Genomic DNA, 25,109 nt, shown 5'->3' on the forward strand with positions numbered 1-25,109 from the left:
TGTCCCAGCTGAAAGGTGTGGTTGCCGAAAGCAAGCAGGCATTGTTAGTAAATTATCAACAGTAGAGGGCAGAGTGAGTTATTGCAAAGTGCTGTCAATTCTAATTTGATTTTTGACAGCAATAATATGGTGGCATGGGGTACCACTTACACCAAAGAATCTCTGGGCCCGAATTCATCTAGTGTCTGAGAAACAAGGAAACTATTTGATACGTTTCATGTTCACATAAGTTCAGCAGAATCTACAACAGCATGTTAAGCAGACTTTTCTACAACTTCCCAAAGAGGTGTGGCCATGCAAAATTCCAGGAAGTTGTGACACTTGATGATCTTCCACCCTGGCCACAAAATCTGTGAAAAAAGTCTTAATTGATTTGAAACATATGCAAGCTACATTTGTTTAGCTAGACAAACTACTGTACCATTGACTGGACAGTGATCCCATATTGGGTCTTTGAACCGTTTAAGAGACAGTGAGTTCTATATTGGTAATGGGTTGCAGAAGCTGGTACGTTTGCAGAGGAGAATCGTGGGGATGCTTGTTGCAAGCTATGGTAAAAGCCACTTTGGTGAGGACAGATCGATCGCACACACACCAGGGAGGGAGTGGAACCAGTTAGTTGCAAACTGACAATTTTCAGCATGAGCCTAAACACAACACTAACTTAGCCTCCAAAATAGTTCTGGTGTGCCCAGAGATTACAGTCAGGTAATCTAGAACAGGTGAGGACCAAAGAGTGAATTCTCACTTGAAGTGATTTAAAGAAGGCTTTGGTGTGCTACTTAGACAGCCCTGGTAAAAAGCTAAATCATATTGGTGGATAACACAAACCTGCAATTAACAAGCAGAGGAGTAACACCCAGTGCTGTTTTTGTATCCAGCAATGACAGTCGTCCATGCTAGACACACTAAGAGCTCCAGAGGTATGCCAGTTCTCTTGCACACTGCCTTCCACTTGTCTGTAACTCAGATCACAGCTGATATGGGTAGATATGTGGTGGTGGAGGGCCACTTGGCAGCAAGACCTCAACACAATTCCAGGCTAGCTGAATGGGTGGACTGATTAGGCCTTTGTGACGTTTGGAGAATCTGCTACTGAAGTGCTACAGAGTATGCACTCCTTTTGGTGGCGCACACTAGTATGTCAAGAACTGACTACCTTTTTTCCGCCCATCTGCAGATGTGCTATGTAGGACTGCAGTAACTACCTTGCCTTGGTATCTCAGATCAGTCCCAGTTATGTTGAGTGTCGGAGGCCCTGAAACTGGTTGTGCACCAATTATGTGCTTGAACACATGGTGCCTGGTTATTACTCAAAGCGTGGTACACATGCTGCAAGAACTGAAGGCATATTTTATTTTTAACATAGGTTCCACATAATCCATGGGGGCACTCTGGGCAGCTGGCAATGTCACTATGTATGGCAAAGACAGGGCCTTCAGGGAAGGCACCCAACATCTATGGGTTCTTGCTCGAATGTTACAGCAAATTCAGGTAGATACTCTCCCCCACCTTCTGATTATGTAGTTGTAAGCTGTAGAGAAAGGTGGTTTCCATCTCAGCTTCACTTGGCCGACATCATAAAACAGGTCAGCCTCTGGACCACTGTTCCTTATACTTTGCGATTTCTCTTATGAATGCAGAAATCAGAATTTATGCCAACGTCCTGGCGAAAAGGCTTCTCTGAGAAGTTTCCAGTCAAGCCAACTCTGACCAATGTAGTCTCATCCTAGCACCTGTCACTGCATTGGGAAAGTACAAATTGCACCAGTTTAGCAACAGTCTCTGAGCATGCCATCTTCATGCTCAGACTTCGAAAACGCATTTTGCTCCCTACACTGGTTCTTCCTCTTCAGAGTGCTTCACTGCATGGGCTTTGACCTATGCTTTATCTCCCTGGTGAAGTACTATACACACACACACACACACCCTCACGCACCAGTTAAAGTCAACTGCATCGTTTCACCTACATTCCCGATTTACCGAGGAAGTAGGCTGGGATTCCCCATCTATGCTCCTATTTTCTTTGGGAATTGAACCACTCGCAGCCTGGGTGCAGTGTAGCGGCCAGGTGTGGGCAATTTCAATGGGCCAAGGGCACGGAGGACCAAATCGCTTGCTATGGCAATGACAGAGTTCTTTTTACGTGTCACCCTATGTCACTGGTCCACAGCTTACCCACATGCTGGAGTCCTATGAGGACGCCTCCAGCCTAGAGGTTCATTGATCAAAATAGTCACTGGTCTCCCTGGCCAGAGAGAGAGGTGGTGGACTGGCAACCCAGCTTCATCTACAGGCTCAGCTTCCAGTGCCCAGGAAATTTAAACTGCACTTGAGTTCGGGCCCATATGAAGCCTTAACCTTACCCGATTACGGACATTCACATGCAGAGACTATATAACCTCAATCCCTCCCAACCCCTCTCAATATTCTTAGTGGAGTGGTGCTCCCTAAAATATGGTCTTACCAAGATTCTAATACATCCTTTATAATTTCTCCTTGCTAGTCACCCAGATTTCATGCACTGAACAAACATCCAGGGCCCTTCCTATGGTTGAACCCTGTCCCCTTCGTCCCCAATTGCCTTTAAAAGGTGTAGCCAATACACCTGACCCCCCCCCCATTTATATTATTGGGTGCCCCATATTCAGGCGATAAATTAGTGGGTTGTAAAAACCTGGCTTTTCATTTCACAATGTCGAATTGTGCAGGCTCATTGTATGGAATTCTTATTTGTGAATAACTTACGGAGAGCACAAAAGTGGTTCTTGAGTGACGGAGGATGGCTCTATGTTGGAGCAAGTGGAACCGGAGGCCCACAAAAGAAACACCCCTCTGGCAGGGTACTTGGCTTTTTCACAGTGCATGCCTGGAAGGGTTTGAACACTGTGGCCTTATTGGGATTTCAAACCGGGTTGGGTATCTTGCAGGCAGCACAGATGAAGTCATTGCTTATACACCACCTATTTCACCGACAAGAGTCTATGTCAGGCTGGCAGAATTTCCTCACCCTTATGCTTTCGATATAATGCTAGCGAGTACGACTTCTTTCATATGGTCTGGACCTGTCCTGACTTGGCACAATATTGGGCACAAAACTGTCCTTGTCTCTGGAACTCTAGAAGGACTGAAGGATCACTTCCCCTGCAATGCACTCCTGTGTATCCTTGATGCTTTTGGGAATGGACCCTACCGGGAATCGGGAAAGTGTGAGATATTACTTGACTTAGGAAGTTGCCTGACCTACTCCCCACAGCCAAGTGGCCAGTAGTGATGGTCTGATGTCCAAAACTAGAGGACCCTATCTACAAAGCCAAGGGCAGTCTGCATACCCATTGCAACTACTATATCTTGAATGTCGATTTAAGAATTGTATTATTTAGTTTTGTGCTTTTGGGTGCATCTGTATATTGTGATTAACTGTCTAGTTGCTCATTTTTTAACTAAACCAATAAAATATGTTTATTAAATAAAACTTTACAAAAAAAAAAAACTTTCCTAACCATACCATTTTCTCCAACAAAGCTCAGAACACCTAGGTAGTAGTTTAGAACCGGTATGTCCTGAGAGTTCATAAGAGAACCACACAAGAGAACTAAAGTATTGTGCAATTAGGGTCAAATTAACGTTATTCCAATTCATGCTGCAAACAGACACGTAGATCATTACCACTGAGCTGTCAAGTTCAGTTGCTGTATCACTACAGCTGAACTCCACTTACCAAAGCAATCTGCCATAATTTCTTAATGCAGAGTTGTATTTTTCTTTTTCGTCACTGTTCTGCAATAGCAAAACTGCCCTTGAAAAATAATATAAAGAAAAATAATCTTTAAAAAATACATATACATGGCTCATTATCATACGCTTTCCATTAAGTGTGTGCTTCATTGATAATTAACCTACGCACAATGCAAATCAAAGCATTCCACAGTCACGGGTGAGGTGTTAGGTTGCATTAAAATACACCCTAACCAAAGTCTAATCACAATTTTCCTTCATGGTAAATGCACAATTAAAGGTGTTTGGTCATGCGTGTGATGCACCAGTCTTTAAAACTGTCAAAATACACCTCAGGGATCGTGATTATCGGTCAACAAAAGTAGCAAACATAATTGGTCAAGGTAGGTAAAACTGCACTTTTAGTAATAGTTACAACAGCAGTACATGCCACTGAAGCTTCCAAACTAACGACGCTGACAAAGAAAAACTTGCCTACCTTCGATAATTCTGGAGGATAAATATTCCCACAGCTTCTTCAGTTTATGGATATCCTTCAGGGCATAAGACTGGTCCACAAATCTTTTTCCAAATAACAGCTCTTCAGGTGGCACTGCTCAATGTACATGACAACATCGGAATATACTAATCATCAACAGCGATGAGGGCATAATTTCTTGATACTTTTTTCATGACCCATCGAGGCATGCAGAGAAGAACAGGAGAGTGTGAAAGGCATCGACAAAAACAGCAAATAACATATTCGTATATCCAAGGGATCTTATTAGCCACAGCACTAATGCATCAGGGGAGAAGAAAGGATGATGAAGGATCTGCGGTAAGATTATGTATCTACTAGAACTATCTTTACTGATGGTAAGGAAGTTTTTCTGATAAATAAAACTTCCCGCAGGTTCCACACCTTATGAATGAATTTCAAAGAACAGTCCTCTCTGAGAGGTCAGACTAAGCAGTGCTGAACAGCCAAAAAAAGCAAAGTAACACATCCATGGCAAAGTACCAGTTACTGTGTGCGGTGAGCAACTGATGTTTGACCAAAGAATTTAAGGATGACATCGTGGCCACCTAGCACTTGTCAGCCACGGACTAGAACACCTCAATGGGGGAGCTGTGGAAGCAGCAATAGCCTTGAACCCTCTGGAGGGTCTTTACTGACTAAGGTGTAGCAGTTCTTGACACACAGTATGGCCCACAAAATAAATAGTGAATTTGCTGAACACCTTCCCCTTTTTAGCTTTGGTGAAACCCAGAAAGATCTTATCAACCATCCTGTACTGCTGAGTGTTATAAATGTAATAGACAAAGCACATCTGGAGTCGAGTCTACGTAGCCAGTTCTCTATGTGGGAACCGGAAGTGGGAAAATGGAGAGAAGGGCAATAGACTGGCCCATGTGAAAGGCAGATATCACCTTGGGTACAAAGAATGAGCAGGTGTGGATGACCAACTTATTTAGGCAGAAAACTGTGAAAGGTGGGTGCATTTTGAGGTACCAAAGTTCGCAGACCCTACAGGACTGAAATTATCACTACCAACAATACTGTCTTTAGAATGAGAGCCCGAACCAGAAAACCCTGCATCAGCTTGAATGTGTCAGTCAGCCATAAAGAAAATCAACAAAAAGACTCAAATCCCACTGAGGAGCAGCAAATGAAGTGGAAATAAAATAAACACTTGAGAAAATGTGCCAATAGTGTCAATCTAAAAGGGAAGGCTGGTTATGAATACACAAAAGGGGTCCAAGCATTCTGACTCTCGCCACTGAATAAAATTGTTCCAGCAAGCCATATAAAGGGATTTCATAGCAGTTTTCCTGGAAGATAAGGTGATGCCCACAACTACATCAGAAAGGCAAAAGGACTCTAGCGGTCATCACTTAATCGCCAAATGTGCAGCCACAGGATTGTGGTACTGTGGTAGAGAACCATCTTGGTGTAAGGGCAATTCTACTCTGTATGGAAGAAGAAGCTCGAGCTGAATGCTGAGCACCAACACAGTCATGTACCACATCCTTCTTGTTGAATGTAGAGCGATTAAGATCAGCTGTGCTTGATCCTCCATATCCTCTGCAAATCTTTAAATAAAAAAGAATCAGTGAGCCCTAAAACCAGCTGAACCTGAAGGCATGCTCCTCAGAATTTTTCAGAGGGAGGGGGATGGAACAAAGAGGGCATTTCCTGTTCTGGGTAATAACTAACAGGTCCACAGCATGGACATCCCAATAAGGAGAAGGTCATCTCCATGACATAAGGGTGTAGTTGCCATTTGTGGTCCTACAATAAGAGGTGACCGAGAGTGTTGAATCTCACAAAGAGGGAACCTGCAAGATGAGTGGCTACTAGGGAAATTTCATGTCGTTGTGAACCTTGCCACAAGTGCATTCCTTCCCAACACACAGTCCATGACCCCAAACCACCGAGGGATGGTGGTGATGTTTCTCAGGAATCTGGAAGGTGCTCCATGAAAAGTGAATGAAAATTTCCTTCATCGCAGGGCTGAAGGCCTTCGAAACCAGGACGTTCATGTTTAGATGCTAACCAGACCCTGAGCAAAGAACATGCACTGTTATGTCAAACAGACGTACACCCCAACCTAGCTAGGAGACGTCAGTGGCTATGGTCACCTGTGCCTCAGGTGGGCTGAAGGGACAACAGCAATCAGTTGGTGCAGAACTGATTTTAAATCTGCACCTCAACCAACAGGCTCCCTTTGACGCTGAAGCCACTGCTTTCTCAGGTACCATCGAACGGCCCTCTGTTTTGCTCTTCACTAATGACCGAGTTGAAATACTCATGCACTGACAAAAAATCTCTGGAATGCACTTCTTAGTCCAAAGAAGACATTTATTATTTCACTTCGCAAGGTTCCTAAAAGGAGATCAGCATGTTGAAAGCACATGTTTAAAAATAGTCCCTACAATGAAATGAAAACATACCAAAATGATTCTCAACTGCAATATACATAGCAAATATATGTAACTATATTGTAATGCATAGCAAATAATGAATTAAAAATGCATCACTGTAGGGCCTGTCAGGTGCTTCATCTTTCTCCTGCCAAAAAGCTGATGACCCTGTTTGACTGCGAAAGAGAAAGAGATCTCTACCCTCACAGGAAATCTATATCAAGCATCCGACGTCTAAATCCTGATTGAGGTCTCTGAATCTGCTATTGTCGATCAGGGTCATCTTTTATATCTTAAAAAAACGGAGAAGGAGCTTTCTGGAAAGCCCCTCCCATTAAGAAGTATTTTAAAATGCTGGCTAGTTTAGGTAAGCTTTGATAGAAACATGTTGGGAATTGGCCAAAATCCCAAGGCGTCCCTCCCAAAGGCAAACCGTTCCCTGGTGTACCATAAACATCAGTCTAGAACATCTTTATCGTGCTAGCTGACTAACTCCTCCATATTATGTCCTAGCTCCTCGGTGATAATATGTCTAAGCTCTTCGGTGAGAAACAGAACAAGCAGAAATAGAAAACAAGTTGCATAACATGTTTGTACGGAAACCTACTCGCACCTCTAACGTAGCAGTGAAGCTAAGGCTAAGCTGAATACAAAATGGAGTCTATAACTGGTGACCACTAACGTGACGGTGGGCAGCTAAGCCAAGTGCAAAGTGGTGCGACACGAAGTCAGTGGTCAAAATACAAATATCACTACACCCTCATTTACCCTTATTTAGAGCATGTTTTGGTGCATGCAGGATGTTAATAATTGTGGTCTATACTTGGCACAGGAATACACCCTCGTCCAAGTAGGGACCACAATCCAGTAGGGGAAGTCACAATACAATCCAAATTATCCTGTGCCCACCCCCTCTGGTAGCTTGGCACCGAGCAGTCAGGTTTAACTTAGAAAGCAATGTGTAAAGTATTTGTGCAATAAATCATTCAGTAACACAGTAACAACACCACAAAAATACAACACACAGGTTTAGAAAAATAGATATTGATCTGAATAAAATAAGATACAAATATTGAAAATCCAATGTACACAAGCAAAGTTTTGATTTTTTAAAGATTAAATCCCAATAAAGTGCTTAGAAACTCAATAGCTCCAACTGAGGCTATCACAGCGTCTTTGACAGAGTCCTTCCCAATACTCTGACGCCACAGGCGTTGATCACGGAGTCGCACAGACACCGCAGGCACTGTACCTTTGAAAACAAGGAAACAAAAACGTTGCACGGAGTCATGAGGATAAAGCATCGCTGGGGCCAGTGCGATGCCAGACCCTTACGGTATATCCTAGGAGGTGAGGTGTTGGTTCCATAATGCGAGGCAGAGGCGGCGAGGCATCGGTTTCGTCCAGTTGCAGGGGGAGCTGGTGCGGCGTCGGTTCCTTTGTGACCAATGAATCCAGTTGGTCAGGACGTGATGAGTTGACTTCGCAGTGTCGCGAACACATTGCATGATGTCAGCGGCTTCGCCACGATGTCAGACTTGCGTTGCATGCCCCGGTCGTTCGGTGCAGTGAGAACCATGGACCCGGAGCAGGCAGCGTGTGGCGGCGGCCCGAGGCTTCTGTGCTGGAGTCACTGAAGTTGGTCCAGGAGTCACTGAAGTCCGAAAACTAGCTAGTAGGTGAAGCCTTTGTTGGCCCTGAGACTTCAGAACAGGAGGCAAGCTCAATCCAAGTCCTTTAGAGCACTTTTGGGGAAGGCAGAGTCCTTCCAGCAAATTCAGAAGCCAGCAAGGCAACAAGCAGGGCAGCAGTCCTCCTCAGCAAAGCAGTCCAGGTGCGTCCTTTGGGCAGCCAGGCAGCACCTCTGACAGAGTTCAGTTGTAGATCCAGAAGTGTCTGATGTGGTGGGGTCAGAGACCCAGTTTATATACCCAAAAATGCCTTTGGAGTGGGGAGAAACTTCGAAGAGTGGTTCTGAAGTGCACAAGTTCCCCTTTCAGCACAGTCCTGCCTGGCAGGATCCCTGTAGGGGGGTTATCAGCCCTTTGTGTGAGGGTAGGCCACTGGCTTTTGAAATGTAAGAGGGAGCCCCACCACCCTTTCTGCCGAAGGAGACCCATGCAGTATGCAAATGAATGCAGATGTGAGAGTGTCCTGTGTTTATGGTTGTCTGGGTGGAATGCACAAGGGGAGCTGTCAACCAGCACAGACCAGACGTGGGTTGGAGACAGGCTGTAAGCCGCAGAAAGTGCAGAGAAATGGCCACTTTCTTAAAGTGGCATTTCTAAAATAGTAATATTAAATACTGCTTAACCAGTCAGCAGGAATTTCTATTACCATTCTGGCAGTACTAAACCTGACAGGGCTACTCCTTCCAGATCAGAATCTGACATTTAAAAGTATGTGAGAGCAGTTCTAATGCTAGTCTATGAAAGGAGCAGGCCTTACAGTAGTGCAAACAAATTTAGGAGTTTTTCACCACCAGGACATTAAGAACACCTAAGTACATGTCCTGCCTTTAACCTACATAGCACTCTGCCCTATAGGTTATTTAGGGCCTACCGTAGGGGTGACTTGTATGCAGAAAAAGGGGAGTTTAAGGTTTGACAAGTCATTTTAAATGTCAGGTTGAAATGGCAGTGGAACTGCACAGACATGCCTTGCAATGGCAAGCCTGAGACATAACTAAGGGGCTATCTATGTGGGTGCCACAATTAGTGATGCAGGCCCACTAGTAGAATTTAATTTACAGGCCCTGGGCACACGTAGTGCAACTTACTAGGGATTTGCAGGTAAATTAAATATGCCAGATTGGATAGGAACCAATGTTACCATGTTTAGGGCAGAGAGCCTATGCACTTTAGCACTGGTCAGCAGTGGCAAGGTGTGCAGAGTCCTAAAACCAGCAAAAACAGGGTCAGAAAAATGGAGGGAGGCAGGCAAAAAGTTGGGGGGTGACCACCTTAAGGCTGTCAGGTCTAACACAGGAGCTCTATAAAAAGGGAGCTGTCATTCTGTCAATCTCATTTAGATTGCAGAGATATATATAAACCCTCAATAGGGCAGATGGAACATCTGCCAAATTCTACATTAGGCCGCAATAATAAAATAACTAGAGTTTTTAACAGAATGAAAAGCTACTATGGAGTAGACTGAGGCACTGGTCACAGTTGTGGTCGCTTGACTGTTAAAGAGCAGCCAGTACTGCGTAGCTATTGGCACCAGGGTCTTCTCATGTGTGGTCCCAACAGAATGCATGATGCAAAGCACTTTTAAGCACGTAGTACTGTTGTCAAGTTCATATGGCAAGACCCTGAACTGATAGTGCTGGGATCCTATGATGAACCTCACGTAAGGAGTATGGGAGAGGAAAACTGAAAGATGAAAACAGATGCTCTGGACATCAAGAGGTTACCCACTCCCCTGCATCCAGGATCAGCAACACTTGGCCTGGAGACAGCATCATGAACTTATCTTGCAAAATCAACAATTCAGATGTTGGAAATGCAGAATTGGTCATAGACCTCCTTGCTTCTTGGGGATCGAGAAATAAAGGGTGTAAAATCTTATGACCCTTTCTTCTAGATGCACCACCCAGGAAGCACCTTTGTTCGGGAGAGTAAGCAATTCAACCTCCAAAATTGAGGTGCAGACTGGAGAGCATGCCCTGGTGAAAATAAGCAGTTCAGAAGGAGGGGACAGGAATGGATGATCACAGCCCTTGCACATTAGCTGAATGACCCAGGGATCCATTTTGGTGTGCAAGTGTAATACCCTCCTTGCGCAGAAATATGATGGTGTTTGGGGGTGGGTGCAAGCCTAAGAAGCTAGGAGACAACAGAGGAGGGGGGAATAAATCTGCTGCTTTAGACCCAAAGATCCATCTCTCCCTTGAAAAGAGTGGTTCATTTGTTGGAAATCTGTTGATCAGCTGAGAAGGTTGTACCTGCCAGCACTGCGTTGCCCTGGATTAGCCTCAAAACTTCCTGTACCATTGGCGGTACTGTCCTCTTGGGAGGCTAAGCCTATCAGACATCAAGCTAGTAATAGCTCTACTGCCATGGGGAAGAGTCTGGCATCTTTCTGAGCTCCCCTGCCATAAAAAAGGAATGAAATGACCCCAATCATGGTGGCACCAAGAGATAGCTGTGCTCTTGTATCGAGCCACACTGTCTGCATAATACAGACCACACTTGAGACCACACTCATTTTAACAGAGGAAGCATTTAAAACCATCTTTGACCAATGTGGTAGAGATCTTTTTCATGTGGTCTGATAAGTAATTTACAGAAATTTGTCAATTGCAACAGGGCTCTGTTCAAATAGACTGACTGTCAAAAGTACAGACCTTACAGACCATAGTGTCTACCTGGAGTTGCTGTGGGAAAGTCTTTTGACCTCAGTTTTGTGGAAGAGGCTTGGACTACCAGACCTTCAAGATAAGGCTGAGAGGACAGGCATTGTGGGCAACCTAGGCCATGTCTATGATATGTGACTCTGCCGGCGGGCTGCTGGGCGAAACAATTGTTTATCCTTTCCTATACAGCCATGACAGGTTCCAAAAGACCTCCATCAAAATGTCAGATTTTGCCTCTGCAGAGGTTAGGATCAATTCTAAAACTGCTGATTTTCCTACAACAGTAGTAAACGGAAAAGACTCTCTGTGAAAGTGTACCAGGGGCTATAAGTGATGTCCCCTGCTGCTTAAGTATACAGATGACTTATATTTTGTAAACCAAATACAAGCCAGAATTAGTGACATACTGGGGAAGGAGGTTTTAAGCCTCTGAGTCATTATCTTCGGGACAGCCACATTCCATTTTAAGCTCTGGAAGGGCATTAGAGTCTGAGTGAAATAACTCTTTCATTTGGGCTAGTTTCTGTGCCTTAGGAATGTGTTCTGCCAAGGGTTCATCATCAAAACATGCCCTTAACTTCTCCTTCACCACTCAGATAATCTTCACCAACTGCAAAGACGTTGAGAGTGGAGCCTTAGTCTGCTCCAAGGGCGGCATCTACATCAGGGCTGAAGGAGGCTCCGACTGAAAGAGAAGCAGCACCTTGCAAAGCTCTGACTTCTTCCTATGTGCCGTTGCCTGTGGAAATGAGGCATTGGGAAAGGACAAGAGCCACCAGAGACATCCAAATGATAGGCTTATGCACACCCTTGGATAGTGACCCAGAGGGAACATGAGCAATCCTAAACAAGTACAGAACATAATCATAATCAACCTTAAGGAGTGACCCAGGTGGCAAACGTCATTCTGAAGTAGTCCAGCATCTCTATACAGAAGGCTTCTGAAGAAGGCGGAGGAGTTGTTTTGTGATTGGCCCAGTCAGCATAGGGAACTGTTAAAGTCTATTTGTCGGTCCCTTGTGCTTTCTGAGGTTGCTGCATCAGTTTTCATTGTTTAAATCACCAGTTGGTATGAGATTTCTTAAAGGTTTACAACATACACTTCCGCTGAAGCTCTTTCTGATGCAAAAGTGGGCCATGAATTTGGTTCTCACTTTTTCTGATGTGCACTCCATTTGAACCAATGCATGGTTGTCCACTACCCTGAAGATATTTTTTCTGGTCACACTAACATCCACTCGTCATGTGAGTGAGCTGCCGGCAATCTTGGTTTAGACACATTATACAAAATTCTTTCCAAACTGGTGTTGAAAACTCGAGCTGCATTTCTGCCAAAGGAAGTGAAACCTTTCCACATCAGGCAGACTATCACTCTTTCCAATTTCTTTGCCAAGCCCCAACCCCTTGAGTGAGGAGGAGAGATTACAACGTTTAGACTACAAGATCAACTCTTACTGGGCTTCTCAGAAGCAAAGAACTGCAAGGCAGTGTCGAAAAGAACAATCTCTAGGTGGATAATCTTCTGCATAAATATCTTTTAAGTGCTAGCTAAGAAGTAGCCACCTAATGGATTGAGGGCTCATTTCAATCAAGTCAAGACCGCTTGTATTGCTCTGGCATGTCAAGTACCTGTCCTGGTTATTTGTCAGGCTGCTACATTGGCATCAGTGTACACATTCACTATTCAGGTACGCTTGAGATGGGTATTTTGGTAATTCGGTTCTTTAGGACATTTTGGTCTGAGCCATTCCACAGACCCACCACCTATGATGGTACTGCTTTGGAAGTTATTCACAAGGTGAGATAGGAAATGAGTTACTTACCTGTAACTATAGTTCTCCAGTAATGGAATCTTTCATAGATTCACAAGCTTGAATCATTCCCAGTTGGCGAGATGGGAGTCCCTGGTATCTTTTATCAAGTAGTACTAACATAGGGTTAAACCTAAAGGTCCTACACCTCTCCGTTTGGTATTCTATTAGAATAATTTTGTGAAAAAAGGAATACATTTTAGAGTCCACCAATGAGGCAACACCACCCTTTAGAACCTTCCTGAGTGAAGCTCCAGTCCCTCAGATTTCCGTTGCACAAGTGCGTAGTGGACATAAAAGTAATAGGAAGAGGTAATGGTGAGCTTCTCCAGGGAACTGGGTGGGTTGCATGTGAATCTGTGAAAGATTCCCATACTGGAGAACTATAGTTACAGGTAAGTAACTCATTTTCTTACTCCAGTTTTGGAACTTTCATAGATTAACATGCTTGAATCAGAGTAGTAAGCAGTAGTGATGCACATTGTAGAATAACTATCACAGTTTCACACATATATGCATAAATTGTCCAAGTAAACATATGTACATCTCAAAACTCTAAACATTAGAATTGTTATCTGAAATCATACTGTATCTCAGTTTTGTTTTTTTGTTTTTTTATTGAATAGATTTCAAATAAACAATGTGAAGATCTGACCTTAGGATGGTGGGATGAGAGACATAGCTCACCTTCACTGGAAAAGATGTTTCAGGACCGCCTGGCCCACAGCTACTTATCATTGAGACACTGAATCTACACAGTAATGCCTGGTGAATGTGGGGCAGCTTTTCCATGTTGGTGCCATACAAATGTCATGGAGCAGCACACCTGCAAACAGTACTGTGGATGAGGATACTGCCCGTGTAGAGTGAGCACGAACAGAAGCTTGCAGCAGCTTGCCTGCTGCTTGACTGCAAAACTGGATTGCTGAAGAAATCCATCTTGCGATGCTCTGTTTGGACAGAGGTTGACACTGTCTAGGAGCACTGTAAGCCACGAACAGCTAGCTAGTTTTGCAAAAGGATTTGTTCCTCTCCAGATAGAACTTTACACTCATTAGATATAAAAAGATGCATAGAGTCTTTTCTGCTGCAGTTGTCAGATTTGATAAGAATGTTTTGAAAACCAGCAGCTCGTTTATATGAAAGTCCGAGGGAACTTTTGGTATGAATCATGGGTTTGTGCGTAGAATTACTTTATCCTGTCTGATGTGTAAAAAAGGGTCTTGGATAGACAGTGCTTGGATCTCACTGACTCATCTGGCTGACCTGAGAGCAATCAGAAGGGCTACCTTCCAGGAAAGAAACTTCGCTTTGAATAGAGGCTCGATGGATTAGCTCAATTGGTTGCTTCATGAGTTGGGCAAGAACAATGTTGAGATTCCAGGAGGGAAGAAGAGGTCTGAAAGGTGGAACAACTCTGAACAGACAATTGTCTGTTCTTATTAGCACCTCCGAATTGGCTATTTTTGGAAGGAAAGCCTGCAAAGCTAGGCGAACTGCCTTTAGTTCTAGTAGATTGATGTGCAGTTTTCGAAGTGGTAGTGGGCATTTGCCACTGATTTGCAGATCCTGCAAGAACGCTGTCCAACCTTTTAATGAGTCATCTGTGGTGATAACCCATGGAGATGGCTAATGTTGGAATGAGAGGCCAATGGAAAGATGAGACCACCACCCCAGAGCTTTGATCATGACTGGAGAGATCCTGATGTGGTTGTAAAAGCTCCCTGTGGTTTGAACCTACTGAAGGCTGAGTTTTTCCTGGAGGGGGGTGCATTTTCAGTCTGCAAAATGGAACTAGAGGGATGCATGAAGACATCATCCCCAATAACGACTTGTAAAGGTATACTGAAATTAATTTTATTTCTTTGATCTGACTTTGCCAGAGATATTAGTCTTTGCTGTCTTTCCACAGTGTTCAGGTTTGCCCCTAGAAAAGTGATCATATGTGATGGTTGAGGCTTGGAATTCTCCCAATTTATGGCTAGACCTAAACTTAAGCTGTTGAGTAAGCCAATGCACTTTTCTGTTGACTTGCGTGCTGCTGAGAAGGTGTTTGCTTTTATTAACCAACCGTGTAAGAATGGGAATACTTGGTGCCTTTGACCCCTTAGGAAAGCCGATATAGGTTCTAGGCACTTTGTGAAAATCCTGGGGGCTGATTTTAGGCTGAGGGGAAGGGCTCGAAATTGGAAATGGTTGCCAGCTTCCATGAATCTTAGGTACTGTGTGTGGACTGGGATGTGGAAGTATGGTCCTTCAGGTCTATGGTAGACAGTCTCTGAGGTTCAACCGGAGTATGTCCTGGAGAGTTATTATGCTGAAAGATTGTTTTTTCAGATAGGTGTTTAACTCTCTCAGATCAAGATTCGGTCTCCAGTCTTTCCATTTCTTGCGAATGAGGAAGAATCTGGAGTAAAATCCTTTCCCTCGTTGCAACGGTGGCACCTTTTCTATTGCGCTTGAGAAGCATTTTGTTGATCTCCAGTTTGAGTAGGTGTACATACTTTGGAGAAGACTTGTGAGGAGGATTGGGAGGAGGTGTTTGGACAAACTCCAGCATGTGCCCTAATCTCACCAGTTGTAAGACTCACAGGTCCAATGTTATGGATTGTCATTGTTGGAGAAATAAGAAGATGTTGCTCCCTAGTTTGAAAGGTGCATGTTTGGGTGTAGCTGGAGCCTTAGATGGATCATAGTCTCTGAGCAGAGTCTTTTGCTTGAGGAGCTGGTCATCCTCTGGAGATAGCTCTACTGTAAGCTGCTTCTGAAGGTTGTCTTTGGAAATATTGCTAGCAAAATTGTTGAGAGGTGGATGTGTACAATGGATGTATGTACTGCGATAGCCTCCTCTATACAAAGGCATCCCACGTCCTCTCGTGCCAAAAACAAAAAGGCTTCCGAAACTGTAGCGTCCCTACAGATTTAGCAATCTCTCTGTCTGATTTTATTGACAGAAGTGTTTTATCAATATGCTTCCAAAGAGCGCTTGCCCATCAAACGGAAAGTCTAGTATCTTATTTTGTACCTCTGGGAGAAACGATGTGGTCATCAGCCAACCTTGTCTCCTGAGGACAGCAGCCCCTGCAAATTGACAAAATGGAGTGGTGGCTATGTCCATCGCACAGTCAATTTTGCCCATGTGCGTTCTTCTTGCAATATCTTCTTAGCCTCTGGTTTAGTGTCCTCCGGCAGTTCTTCGATATACGGGGCGATGTCAGCCCATAATTGTCGTATCTCGCTAGAACCACAAGGGCGTTGGGAGCTCTTACTGTTAGACTGGACATTGAAGAGAATCTTTTGACAATATTGTCTAACTATCTTCTTTCCTTATCTGAAGACGCAGATATTGGTGTGGAAGGATTTTTGGACCTCCTCAGGGCTGCTTGTGTTACCACCGACTCTGGATGAGGGTGTCCAGTTAAGCATGCTGGGGCATCTTCAGGTCCTTTATATTTTTTGTCCAGATGCAGAAGCACTGCTGTGACCATTGCTGGGTTTTGCATGGCCTTTAAACCTTCTTCCCATATGTAATTGATTATTGGCATGGAGCGTACCGCTTTTTGGAACGGCTCCTTGAAGTCATAGAGAAAGCAATCCATTTGCTTAGATGGCACGGGAAGTGCAAATCATTTGACAGCCCTTTCCATGAGATTATGGAATCCTCCAATGTCCTCTGGAGGTGAGTCTACCTTTGAAGGTGAAGGAGAAAGTGGAGCTGGAATTATATATTCATCCCATTCCAAATGGTTGTCAAGGAGCTCCCTTCCCTCTTGTTCTCCTTCAGAGATGTCCGTGTCTTGTGAAAGGGTCATATTAGGTGTGAGGACGTTCGACAATGGTAAAGTCATAGGCCTCTGACACGGGGTGGCTACATGAGGAGTTGGCGATGCTATTGATGATACTGACTGAGGGGGTACTTCCTCTGTGGGTGGGAACCGCTTTCTATAGTCACCCAGCATGGCCTGCAAGTTCGTTATTAATGTATTTGGTATATAGAATCCCTCTTGATATGGTTGTTCCTGTGGTGCTTAATACTGTGGATCATATGCTTTACCATACTCATAGTCATCATCTTGGCATTTTACGTTTAATTGTGAGGGACTATGTGCTGTTCCAAATGGACCCTGTAGGAAGTTGGCTCTGTATATACTATTTCAAAGTAAGAAATAGTGTGCACAGAGTCCAAGGGTTCCCCTTAGAGGTAAAATAGTGGCAAAATTAGATAATTCTAATGCTCTATTTTGTGGTAGTGTGGTCGAGCAGTAGGCTTATCAGAGGGTAGTGTTAAGCATTTGTTGTACACACACAGGCAATAAATGAGGAACACACACTCAAAGACTTACTCCAGGCCAATAGGTTTTTATATAAAAAAATATATTTTCTTAGTTTATTTTAAGAACCACAGGTTCAAGATTTGAAGTAAATACATACAATGCAAGGTACTCCACACAGTTAAGTTAGGGACTTTAATTCAAAGTAATATCATATACAGTGTTTGTTAAAATAACAATAAGCTATTTTAAAAGTGGACACAGTGCAAAAATCAACAGTTCCTGGGGGAGGTAAGTAATGGTTAGATTGTGAGGTAAGTAAAACACTTACAAGTCTCAGTTCCTGGGCATAGGCAGCCCACTGTTGGGGGTTCAAGGCAACCCCAAAGTTACCACACAAGCAGCTCAGGGCCGGTCAGGTGCAGAGGTCAAAGAGGTGTCCAAAACACATAGGCACCTATGGAGAACATGGGTGCTCCAGTTCCATTCTGCCAGCAGGTAAGTACCCACGTCCTCAGGGGGCAGACCAGGGGGGTTTTGTAGAGCACTGTGGGGGACACAAGTAGGCACACAAAACAAACCCTCAGCGGCAAAGGGGCGGCCAGGTACAGTGTGCAAAGCAGGTGTCGGGTTTTAGATAGGAAACAATGGAGAGACCCGGGGGTCACTCTAGTGGTGCAGGAAGGCACAAGGGGGGGGGGCTTCTCAGGACAGCCACCACCTGGGCTAGGCAGAGGGTCGCCTGGGGGTCACTCCTGCACTGAGGTTAGGTTCCTTCAGGTCCTGGGGGCTGTGGGTGCAGTGCTTGGTCCAGGCGTCGGGACACTTGTTACAGGCAGTGGCAGTCAGGGGGAGCCTCTGGATTCTCTCTGCAGACGTCGCTGTAGGTGTCCCGGGGGGTCATCTAGGGCTACTCACTGGGTCGCCGGGGAGTCCTCCCTGTGGTGTGGGGTACTGGATCTCGAGCCGGGCCCTCAAGAGCAGAGTGTGAAGTCTCACGCTTCCGGTGGGAAGAGTGAGTTCTTTGAAAGTTGATTCTTTGTTGCAAAGATGTAGCTGTTTTTGAGCAGAGCCGCTGCTCATTGGAGTTTCTTGGTCCTGGGGGTCAGGGCAATCCTCTGAGGTCGCTGGTCCCTGTTGGATGCGTCCCTGGTTGCAGGTTTTCGACTCTGCAGACAAACCGGTAGGGCTGGGGCCAAAGCAGTTGTCATTGTCCGTTGTGTCTGCAGGCTTGTAGGTCAGCAGTCCTCCTTTGTAGTTCAGGTTGCAGGAATCTGATTTCCGGGGTTCTGGGGTGCCCCTAAATACTAGATTTAGGGGTGTATTTAGGTCTGGGAGGGCAGTAGCCAATGGCTACTGTCCTGGAGGGGGGCTACACCCTCTTTGTGCCTCCTCCCTGTGGGGAGGGAGGAACATCCCTAATCCTATTGGGGTAATCCTCCAAAACTAAGATGGAGGATTTCTAAAGGAAGGGGGCACCTCAGCTCAGGGCACCTTACGGGCTGTCCTGACTGGTGGGTGACTCCTCCTTGTTTTCCTAATTATCTCCTCCAGCCTTGCCGCCAAAAGTGGGGGCACTGGCCAGAGGGGTGGGCCTCTCCACTAGCTGGGATGCCCTGGGGCGCTGTAACAAAGGGGGTGAGACTTTGAGGCTCACCGCCAGGTGTTACAGTTCCTGCAGGGGGAGGTGTGAAGCACCTCCACCCAGTGCAGGCTTTGTTCCTTGCCACAGAGTGACAAAGGCACTCTCCCCATGTGGCCAGCAACTCGCCTGGTTGTGGCAGGCTGGCAGAAACTGGTCAGCCCCACACTAGAAGTCAGATTGGTATTCAGGGGGCATCTCTAAGATGCCCTCTGGGTGCATGTTACAATAAATTGCACACTGGCATCAGTGTTCATTTATTGTGCTGAGAAGTTTGATACCAAACTTCCCAGATTTCAGTGTAGCCATTATGGAACTGTGGAGTTCATGTTTGACAAACTACCAGACCATATACTCTTATGGCTACCCTGCACTTACAATGTGTAAGGTTTTGCTTGGACACTGTAGGGGCATAGTGTTCATGCACATATGCCCTCACCTGTGGTATAGTGCACCCTGCCTTAGGGCTGTAAGGCCTGCTAGCGGGGTGACTTACAGGAAGTGTGAGGTTGGCATGGCACTCTGAGGGGAGTGCCATGTTGACATAGTCATTTTCTCCCCACCAGCACACACAAGCTGTGAGGCAGTGTGCATGTGCTGAGTGAGGGGTCCCCACGGTGGCATAAGACATGCTGCAGCCCTTAGAGCCCTTCCCTGTCATCAGGGCCCATGGTACCAGTTACAAGGGACTTAGCTGAGTGCCAGGGCTGTGCCAATTGTGGAGACAAAGGTACAGTTTAGGGAAAGAACACTGGTGCTGTGGCCTGGTTAGTAGGGTCCCAGCACACTTTCAATCAAAACTTAGCATCAGCAAAGTCAAAAAGACAGGGGGTAACCATACCAAGGAGGCATTTCCTTACAGACCCTCATCATCAGATTTGTCGTCACCTTCAAGTAGAAGGGTTGGTATCAAAGGGGTTACCTTACATGGATAAGTATGGTCCGCGGTAATTATTGGAGTTTACAGTCTTCTATGCACTTTTTCCCTCTTTGACAGGGTTGTAGACGACTTCGTTGACGGTCTAACTGGTGCATTTGTCGTTGTTGTGCTCTTCGTGAGTGATTTAGATGATATCTTAACAGTCAATAATTCATGGATGATGCCACCGTCGACGAGGTCGTCTTTGAAGATGACAGCAATGAAGAAACTAAGTTTACCATGGTGGATGATGTCATAGTATACATATACAACGATGTCCTCGTTGAAGGAGGATAACACGTCGTCGGTAGGGTCATTGCTATGATCGACAATGAAGCCATCGCCGACTGTGGAACAGACCTCGCCGTTCCCGTCATCGACAAGGTTGTCGTCGATGGTGGGGATCTTATAGATGGCCTGTCGACTGGAGGAGCAGAGGAAGGCTTCCTAAAGGTGTGAGATACCTTAATAGGAGGAGTAGGAAGCACATTTGATGACTTTCTAGCCCATTCTGAGCTACTAGTATGTCCTCTCTCAACTTTAGAAGAAAGTTTATGAGGAATTATGAGGAGGAGATGAAGGGCAGTGGCCTTTGTAAGACCCTGATTTGGTCTTTTTGTAGGCCTTTCTTGGCTGCTCTGAGAAGGACCTAAACTAATAAGGAGACCCGCTCTTTTCTGTGATCTTCTGGAAGAGGTAGAAGAGTCGTCACTTTCAGAGTCAGAGACTGGATTATCCTTTGATTTGAGATTTTGCAGCCATATCAATAATCTGACTTCCCTGTCCTTCAAGGTTTTGGAGGAAAAAGTGCGACATACCTTACAATCCTTTACAGAATGGTCCGGATAAAGGCAGTATATAGAGTTATGATGAGGGTCTTCAGAATGCAACCTTTTCTTACCACAGGTTTTACAGGATCTGAATAAACCCTTTCTTTCCCTGTCAGACATGGTGAAAGCCTTGACAGACCGAAGTAGAAATCAGCTGAGAAGAGATTAACTGTATATTGAAAAAACAGTAAAGAGCAGAGTTCTGTGGAGACTCCTTAGCACGACGTGTGTTAGAAAATCTGAGGGACTGGAGCTTCTCTCAGTAAGGTTCTAAAGGGTGGTGTCACCTGATTGGTGGACTCTTAAGTTTAGTCATTTTTCTCAAAATGGCTATTAGAATACTGAACTGAGAGGCCTAGGTCCTTTAGGTTTAACCCTATGTTAGTACTACTTGATAAAAGGTACTGGGGACTCCCATCTCGACAACAGGGAATGATTCAAGCATGTGAATCTATGAAAGTTCCATTACTAGAGTAATCTGCGGTTAAAAGTATCCATCATAAGTATAAGTTTATCTGTGGGAACACTCTTTTTAGTGGATACTCTAACTGAACATTCCTCACTGACTGCTCCCACCTCCCCATTCTCTGAAATGTCATATTTTCCATCTAAAAAGGTCTTAAACAAGAAATTTGCACACTGGTCATAATAATGTGCCAGTGGCATTTGTGTCTGAGGGCACAAACCAACCTTAAACAATAACTGACGTCAGCATGCCTTGGTCACTCTTATATGCGCCCGAACGTCTAGAGGGGAACATAATTAGTTCGGAGCTGCACAAGGCCAACTACTGGTGCATGCTGGAGTTCCTCTTTTGAGTTTCTGGATTCAGTCTGATGCCTGAGAGAATATTCGCACACAAGGTGAGGAATCTGTAGTTGTAAGTATCCCTCAGACTTACCCCTCTTCCAATACAGTACATCACTGTATATCAAGAATCCAGATTCCCTTGAGCATATAAAACGCTGTTGCCCATAAAAGAAAACAAGTTGCCTACCAAATACGTAAAGCACCACTGACAAGCCATACTAACACCCTTCAGGAAGGAAAGAGACAATATTGAGCATGTTCTGCCAGCAGCAATAGAGAATGGAGGGGATGGCCTCTGCTGACATCCTAGTAGGTTGCAAGCATCAGTCACTAAGCACAGTGAACACACACAGTCCGCTCAGTGAATGGTACAATACGAAGACATAGGCGCCAAGTTTGCAGATGGCTTATGTGCAACATTTCCATATTTTCACTGTACTAAGATGTGACAGTTCACTGTCTTACGCACGGCACATGTGAGGCTCTTTATTGTGAGGAGAAGCAAGCATTTAAGTCCATGGAAAAAAAATCCAGAAACCTCTTAAAAGTATCTTAAACATATTTCAGCAAAAGTAAAATAGCGATGATCCTAAACGTTAAGCTCAACCTCCCCTTGTGGGAAAGACACAGAGGTAAGCAGCTGCAACAACTTTTTAAAACATTTTGTTACCTCCACAGAGTTGCACTATAAACTATGCTTCATTTTCTATAACATAATTGAGCTTCATTTTATTCTAATTAGTAATGCTATCTTTCGGTACCAATTATGCAATTAGTAAATGAGGGTTTATTACAGATCCAGATTTAAAGTACTTTATTACAGCTCCTAAAGTCACTGATACCCAAAGGTTTGTTTTTGAAAGGTGTGGCATCAAGTTATTGTTCCGAGACCACATCTCAGATTATGAAATAACATGGTAATGCAGCATTTCTTTCCTATTCCAAGCCGAAAAATGCAGAAAGTGCGGTATAATATTTACCCATAATAAATTTCAGCAAAAAAAAAAATGTTGCTGTTAATGTACAAATTACAATCCCTGTTCAGATAGAAACTCCTGTTTATATCAAAATCAAGATTACCATGGGAGTAGCAATGTAGTTCTAAGTGCATAATGGAGTTTAAAACACTAAACAGGCATCATATAAAAATCATAATGTTTGATGTCTTATAATGGAAACATTTTAAGTGATTTCACTATTCTCGTCATAGCAATCTGGCCCAGTGCACAAAAAAGCCACAATGTCACCATTACATTTCTCTGTGTCTGATGGCCAGTGTACTGTTGGGCACTGGCAAGCTGCATAGTTAAGACTGTCGTACCCATTCTGTCACAGCCTGTAGGAAATAGTCATGGAAATCTGTGTGACCTCAGGCTCAGCCGCCAACTAGGAACCTCCAGGACTCTTTGCTGCTGGCAATGATCAGCAGCATCACAGAGCACACTTAGGAGCAGTGGTATAGGCTATCAGAGTATGCCAGGGGACCGTGAAATTCAGTTAAATCAGCCTTGGTGCTGTCAGTCTCAATGCCCAGTGTGCTGGGGCTACTCTCAACTGTCTGCATTAGCCCTTTCTCAGCGCATGAAAAAAGGTCATGTACTGCTGGAGGGTTCTGCATGGCTAGCAGTTGGGGGTTAAGTCTCCAGTTTACATGTCATTACATCACAGTTTATTTGCAGCCAGGGTCATATTAGTCCAATTATCCAATACTTGAACAGTTCTTCTCTGGCAGTGTGGGTCAGTAGCATTCCTTCCAGTCTCCCAACGCTCCAAGTGAACTACCGTGGAGGTCAAGTGGAAGCGTAGGCTACAGTGATTGAGCACTTCATGTGGAGAGGTAGATCTGATTACCCAACCAAGTCCCAAACAGGCTCACAGAGGAATGCAAATGCAAGCAGCTCTTTGTATTCCCAGCAAAATGCTGTCAAAACAATTTCCCCATCCCTACATGAATAACAGCAATATTATCTGTAGGAAAGTGCCACTGTTGGCATGGTTATCTCCCCACACTTTTTGCCTAGTGCTGATGCCAACTTTGATTGAAAGTGTGCTGGGACCCTGCTAACCAGGCCCCAGCACCAGTGTTCTTTCCCTAAAACTGTACCTTTTTTTCCACAACTGGCACAGCCCTCGCACACAGCTAAGTCTGTTGTAAAAGGTACCCATGGTACCAAGGGACCTGTAGCCAGGGAAGGTCTGTATTATGCCACCCTAGGGGACCTCTAACTCATCTGGTACACACAGCCTTGCAACTTGTGTGTGTTCGTGGGGAGAAAAAGACAAAGACGACATGGCAACCCTCTCAGGGTGAAATGCCCACAACCCACTGCCTGGCGCATAGGTTTGTCACCCCTCTAGCAGGCCTCACAGCCCAAAGGCAGGGTGCACTATACCACAGGAGAGGGCACAGTTGCATGAGCAATATGCCCCTACAGTGTCTAAGTCCATTCTTAGACACTGTAAGCGCCGTGTAGCCATATTGAGTATAGGGTCCGAGAATTTGTCATTACAGCACCATAATGGCTTCACTGAATACTGGGAAGTTTGGTATCAAACTTCTCAGCACAATAAACAAACACTGATTCCAGTGTGGGATTTATTGAAAAATTAGCACAGAGGGCTTCTTAGAGATGTCCCCTTCATGCCAACTTTTAGTGTAGGACTGACCGGTCTGTGCCAGCCTGCCACTTTCAGACAAGTTTCTGACCACATGGGGTGAGTGCCTTTGTGCACTCTGTGGTCAGAAACAAAGCCTGTCCTGGGTGGAGGTGATTCACACCTCCCCTTGCAGGAACTGTAACACCTGGCAGTGAGCCTCAAAGGGTCAAGCCTAGGGTTACAGTGCCCCAGGGCACTCCAGCTAGTGGAGAAACCTGCCCCCCGGACAAAGCCCCACTTTTGGCAGGGAGTCTGGCGTAAAAATTAGGGAAAACAGGGAGGAGTGACCAGCCCAGCCAGGACCACCCCTGAGGTGTCCAGAGCTGAGGTGACCCCCTCCTTGCAGAACCCCCTATCTTGTTTTGGAGGACAGGGACCAATAGGGATAGCAATGTGCTCCCCTCCCTAAAGGGAGTGGGCACAAGGAGGGTGTAGCCACCCTTAGGGACAGTAGCCATTGGCTACTGCCCCCTGACCCTAACACGCCACTGAATCTAGGATTGAATTGCCTCCCTGAACCCCAGCTCACCAGATTCCTAGCGACCTACAAGAAGAAGGACTGCTAAGCTGAAACCCCCGGCAGGGAAGAAGAAAGACAAGTGCTTTGGCCCCAGCCTACCTCCCTGCCTCCTGCTTCAAAGAACCTGCAAAAAGACCAGCAAAGCGTCCAGCGGTGCCAGTGACCTCTGCCAACTCCAGAGGACTGCCCTGCACCCAAAAGGACCAAGAACTCCCAAGTACAGCGGCTCTGTCTGAAGAAACCTACAACTAAGGACTCCCACCTCACTCCAGATGCACGAGTCCTGACCCCTGTGCACCCGACTCCCACGGCCCATGTCCAGGGGATCCACCCTGCAAGAGAGGGTCCACAGGCAATTGTGAGCAAGTGCCCACCCTGGGTTGACCCCTCCACAACAATGCCTGCAGAGGGAATCCCGAGGACCCCCATGACCGCGAGCTCCCAACGAAGATAACAGATGCCTGAAGAACCAATGCACTGCAGCCCCCAGGCCTTGGAGAAACCGACCCCCGGTGCAGCATCAACCAGCAGGTGGCCCTCCTCCCTGTCCAGCCAGTGGCTTGCCAGAAAAGCCCCACTGGAGCTCGTCTGCAACCTCAAAGTGACCCCCAGGGTCCCCTTGTAGCTTTGCATTGAGGACCCGATGCCC

General features: G+C 45.3%; 1 protein-coding gene across 4 annotated transcripts in view; it reads right to left on the minus strand.

Annotated features, from left to right (window-relative positions):
- The window catches only part of SKIC3 (SKI3 subunit of superkiller complex), a 1,026,707-nt gene that overhangs the window by 511,687 nt on the left and 489,911 nt on the right, over positions 1–25,109 (minus strand). For all 4 annotated transcript variants that reach the window (XM_069225585.1, XM_069225575.1, XM_069225607.1 and 1 more), the window contains exon 28: positions 3,722–3,799. In XM_069225585.1, the coding sequence (XP_069081686.1) occupies positions 3,722–3,799 (78 nt within the window). The remainder of the gene's footprint in view (positions 1–3,721; positions 3,800–25,109) is intronic.

The sequence above is a fragment of the Pleurodeles waltl genome, chromosome 1_1 (genome assembly GCF_031143425.1).
Source record: "Pleurodeles waltl isolate 20211129_DDA chromosome 1_1, aPleWal1.hap1.20221129, whole genome shotgun sequence".
Lineage (NCBI taxonomy): Eukaryota > Metazoa > Chordata > Amphibia > Caudata > Salamandridae > Pleurodeles > Pleurodeles waltl.